The following is a 4,272-nucleotide window of genomic DNA, read 5'->3' as shown; positions in this document are numbered from 1 at the left end:
TATCTTGTTCCAGAATTGCTTTGCCTTTTTACAGGACCACCACATGTGGTAAAAAGACTCTTCTGTTTTTCTGCACTTCCAACATATTTTATTTACATTTTTATATATTCTTGAAAGTTTAACTGGTGTTAAATACCAAAAATACAACATCTTATAATAATTTTCTTTTAGATTCTGTGCCAGGGTAAACTTATTAGTATTCATCCATGATTTTCCCATTCTTCTAAACTTAAACTATGTTGTATCATCTGACTCCATTTTATCATATTCTCTTTTACACCTTCTTGTTCTAAATCTCTTTTTAATATTTCTCCATAATCCACTTGTTTCTCTACCAGCAACAATTGCATTTCCATCAAGTGCAGGTAAATGTCTTTGAAAAGGTGACAGACAGGACATGAGAGCAGTAGTTTTCCTCCTCCGTTATGTTTCAGCATGTGATATGGCAGGGTAGGTGTAGTGTTCTAGTTAGTTTTCTTGGCTGACCGGAATGGTTTCTTTTCACATTACTGGGAGCAAAAAGATAGGAAGAGTTTTCAGTAGATAAAGCCTAATGAAGGTGTGATAGGAATGGTTCATGAATACAAAATGGATTTAAAACATTACTGCTTCTGGAAGTACAAGTCAGCACTGATCTTTCTAACATGATGAAATGAATGGTTGTTCTTGTGTAATAGAATTTATATTATATGATATTATATGATTTATTGAATTTATTTCCTGCCTTTCTCCTGAGATGAGATTCAAGATAATTTACAATAATTTTTTAAAATATTAAGCTAAAACATTAGTTTCCAAATTTAGAAAAAAGAATTAAATAATAATACTATTTTTAAAATATGACTAAAAACATTTGAAACATATTTAAAACATAATTTTCAGTAAAAGGTTTAAAACATAGCAAACCACTACACACACACTACTGCTCTATAATTAAAATTCAAAGGCCTCCTTATATTTAAAAAAATGTCTTCACCTGCGGCAGAAAAATAGAACAAGAATTGGTGCCAACCAGATCTCCCAAACAGCCTGAGAGCAGCTGCTGAGAAGACTGTATTGAATCCTCACTAAGGGCACATTCACACTCACTTTTTTGTCCTTAGGAGATTTGGAACTCCACACTGAAGCAATACCGGATCACTGTTCCCATTACATTTTGCATTTGCAAATGTCTCCAAGGCATTTTAACCCTGTGTTATTCACACATGCCTGGACAGCCCCTTTTGCCATGGCAACCACCAGTATCTCCCAGCCCATACTGACCGGAAAGTGACCAGCAGCTTCAGAAGCCTTCCCACTACTCCTCTTCCTCCTCCACTCCTTTGGAAAAGGTTCAGAGAGGTCAGAGCAGGGTCAGCCAGGTGATCCAGATCAATTTGGTATTGAATTCACACTGTTGAAGATGCAGAATGATGTGGATCTTTCAAGAAAACTTGGGGAGAAACATGGCACCAAATATCCCAGGTTAAGTGGGTTTGGGGGGGGGGGAATCCTCCCAGCCTAGCCTCCGTCTCACTCATTTCAGCATTGAAAAATTGACTTCAAGTTAGGTTTACACAAGACATTCTGACCATAAAAGCTGCTGAGTGTTGAAAAAATTGTGAAGTAAATTTTGCTGGGAATCTTCAGAAGAGGCAGAGGTTGAAAACAATCCATTGCAATTAATTTGTTATCCCTTGTTTGTTTAAAGTTCAAACACCAATTCAAAAATTCATTAGTTTAACCATTAAATGTCAACAACATTGCTTTTTAGTAGGGCTCAATGTTTTCTGCTACTTCGACTTGCTAATGGCCATTTTTTATAATTTTTAATGATTTTATAATGTAATAATATTCAATAAGATAATCAATAAATCTATTTTATAAAACTTTCTTAATACCAACAGGTTACCTTCTTTAATGAGTTACTATTAAGGTATTTATGCTTGCACTATAGTTTCTAAACTCTGAAGAACTTGTTGACATGACTTTGGGGTCAAGCAGATGGGTGGCTTGGGTTCTCCAGCAGGCCTTTGGCTTCTCCAGCTGCGAGCAAGCCCCAGTTGATGCAGGACCATGGTGATCAGTTGCCACGGTCCAGAAGCCAGCCACTGCCACAGTCTCTAATGAATTGCTGCAAGGAGCAGCTTTTTGCTTGTATTTTTCTTGCCAGCTTCGGGCCGCCTTAGGTGGCCTCAGCACAACTTTTGGATGATCCAGGGGCATGCATCATCTGCATGCCACGACCCCAAAGTGACCCAAAGCAGGCACTTTTTGCCCATCTACTTCAGGCCCTTGTTACCTTTTCTCACTTAAAGGAATTGGCTTCAATATGCAGGGAAAGGGGAAGAAAAGTTAGGCACTGTCAACTGACATTTGCAGACACCAGCTGGGAGCAGCTGGTTCTGCTCTTCCTTCATTTTCCCAATGAGGGGAAGCAGAAAGAGTGGCAAAATCACAAAGGAAAATTTGTCTATGCCGCACTCTTCATTCTGCTGGGAAGAATCTGCTTCAATCAAAGAGGACTAGACTTTTGGCAGTGACCCAGCGTTCCTTTTCAGCAGTTGCTCCTAGACTCTGGAATGACCTGCCAGATGAGATCCATCAGATTACCACCTTGGAAACCTTTAAGAAGGCTGTTAAGACGGATCTCTTCTGGCAGGCCTTTCCAGACTAGGTCCACCTTTATTTACCTGCCGCTCCCCTTCTTTTCTCCATCCCCCTTTCCATCCTATCTGGACTCTGCTATACATTTCTTACTAATCTTCTGTTATTTTATACTATTGTTTTAATGTCTTTCTGGTTTAATCTCTTTTTAGTATTACTATGTTTTTATACTGGGAGGAATAGCGGTTTTAATAATTTTTAACTGTATCTCATTTTATTGTTGTAATCTGCTTGGATTCCAAGTGATTAAGCAGAATATAAATTATTATTATTATTATTATTATTATTCCTGATAAATATTTAGTAATCATCATAATTCCCTTCAGGATAACTCCTGGAGTGGGATTTAGAGGAAATGACAGGACTTTCACTAGATCTATATGGACCAGATAAGAGACCTCAACAAATTGAATTAGACCTGAGGCCCTATGGAGAGGACTGATGTAAATTATCCCTACATTTCTTTCCATGTTATTGCCATCTTTTGTTCCCAAGTGTTACTCGATGTACTGTGGGCCTTTCTTATATGCGGGGGATCTGTTCCGGACCACAACCACCCCACTTATGGGAAAAAAGACGTAAAACCATGTACAGCAAGCCCATGTATGGCACGGGAGCACTGTAGTACAAAACATGGACAGAACAATTAAAATATGTTTGTTTGTTTATTAGCCACATCTACTTGCCACTTTGAAATCTGGATTATTAATTCTTTTTCTCCCCATTCTTCTTTCTTCCAGTTTATTTCTCCACCTGAAATACTAAGGACACATGGTTTGGCATGTCTTTGTTCACATTGACCTGTTTTCTGATAATCCTTCCAATGAAACCTGCTTTTTAATTCCTTGTGTCTTGGAGCTCTTACTTGACAACATTATGTAAGAATTCAATGTAGTGTTAATGTTTTGTTTTGGTTTTAGTATTATCTTGTTTCTATAAGAAACTGTGCCAGCTGAATACTGCCAACTTGTTCCACCCATTGGTCTCTAACTGTGTCTTAAAATGTGCCCACGCTGACCTTCAAAAATTCTCATTCTTAGAAGAAGAAAAAACCAAATTGTTTCTGAGACAAATAAGAATAGTCACAAAGCCCATACATAAATAGGTTCAAATTAAAGTGGGCCACAAGATCCATTAGTATCAATAACTGCTTACTGTCATAAAAGCTGAATCTTTACTAAATATGCTTCACATTGCTTGGGCACATTATAAGTATACATGCGTTGATGGTTTCTTAATCTCAAATACTGTGGTAGTTTTAATTAGGCACTACTTAAAATGGATGTGTGCCTAAATCTATCAGTGTTTCTTTTTATTCTTTTGCTTATTCCCATTCAAATAAATAGTTAAATATTTGACACCACAAAGGTGATGAGATGCTGCCAGATAAATATCTTCCCAAGCATACAGTGTGTGAGCGCATGCTCTCTCTCTCTTTGTCAAATATGTTTTCCTCTGAAATTCCTACGAAACATATTATGAGTCAATGAAAAAATCATGTTTGTTTATTTCTTTTATTTATTTCTCATTTGTAGTTTCCCTCAAAAAGCTCAGGTTGCCTACATGGCATGGTCCTATTTTACCCTTACAGCAACCCTATGAAGAAAGTTAGGGTGAAAGAGTAGT

The 4,272-nt window shown here is 37.3% G+C and overlaps 1 protein-coding gene across 1 annotated transcript in view; it reads left to right on the top strand.

The window, feature by feature from the left end:
• LOC121924713 (vesicle-associated membrane protein 2-like) overlaps positions 1-4,044 on the top strand; it is a 49,558-nt gene extending 45,514 nt beyond the window's left edge. The window contains exon 5 of the mRNA XM_042456060.1: positions 3,387-4,044. Coding sequence (XP_042311994.1) covers positions 3,387-3,403 — 17 coding nt within the window. The 3' untranslated portion in view covers positions 3,404-4,044. The remainder of the gene's footprint in view (positions 1-3,386) is intronic.
• Positions 4,045-4,272: the final 228 nt, after the last annotated feature.

The sequence above is a fragment of the Sceloporus undulatus genome, chromosome 3, assembly GCF_019175285.1.
Source record: "Sceloporus undulatus isolate JIND9_A2432 ecotype Alabama chromosome 3, SceUnd_v1.1, whole genome shotgun sequence".
NCBI classification, from domain to species: Eukaryota; Metazoa; Chordata; class Lepidosauria; order Squamata; family Phrynosomatidae; genus Sceloporus; species Sceloporus undulatus.
Note: the sequence above shows the minus strand (reverse complement) of the source record. Positions and strands in the feature narration are given on the sequence as shown.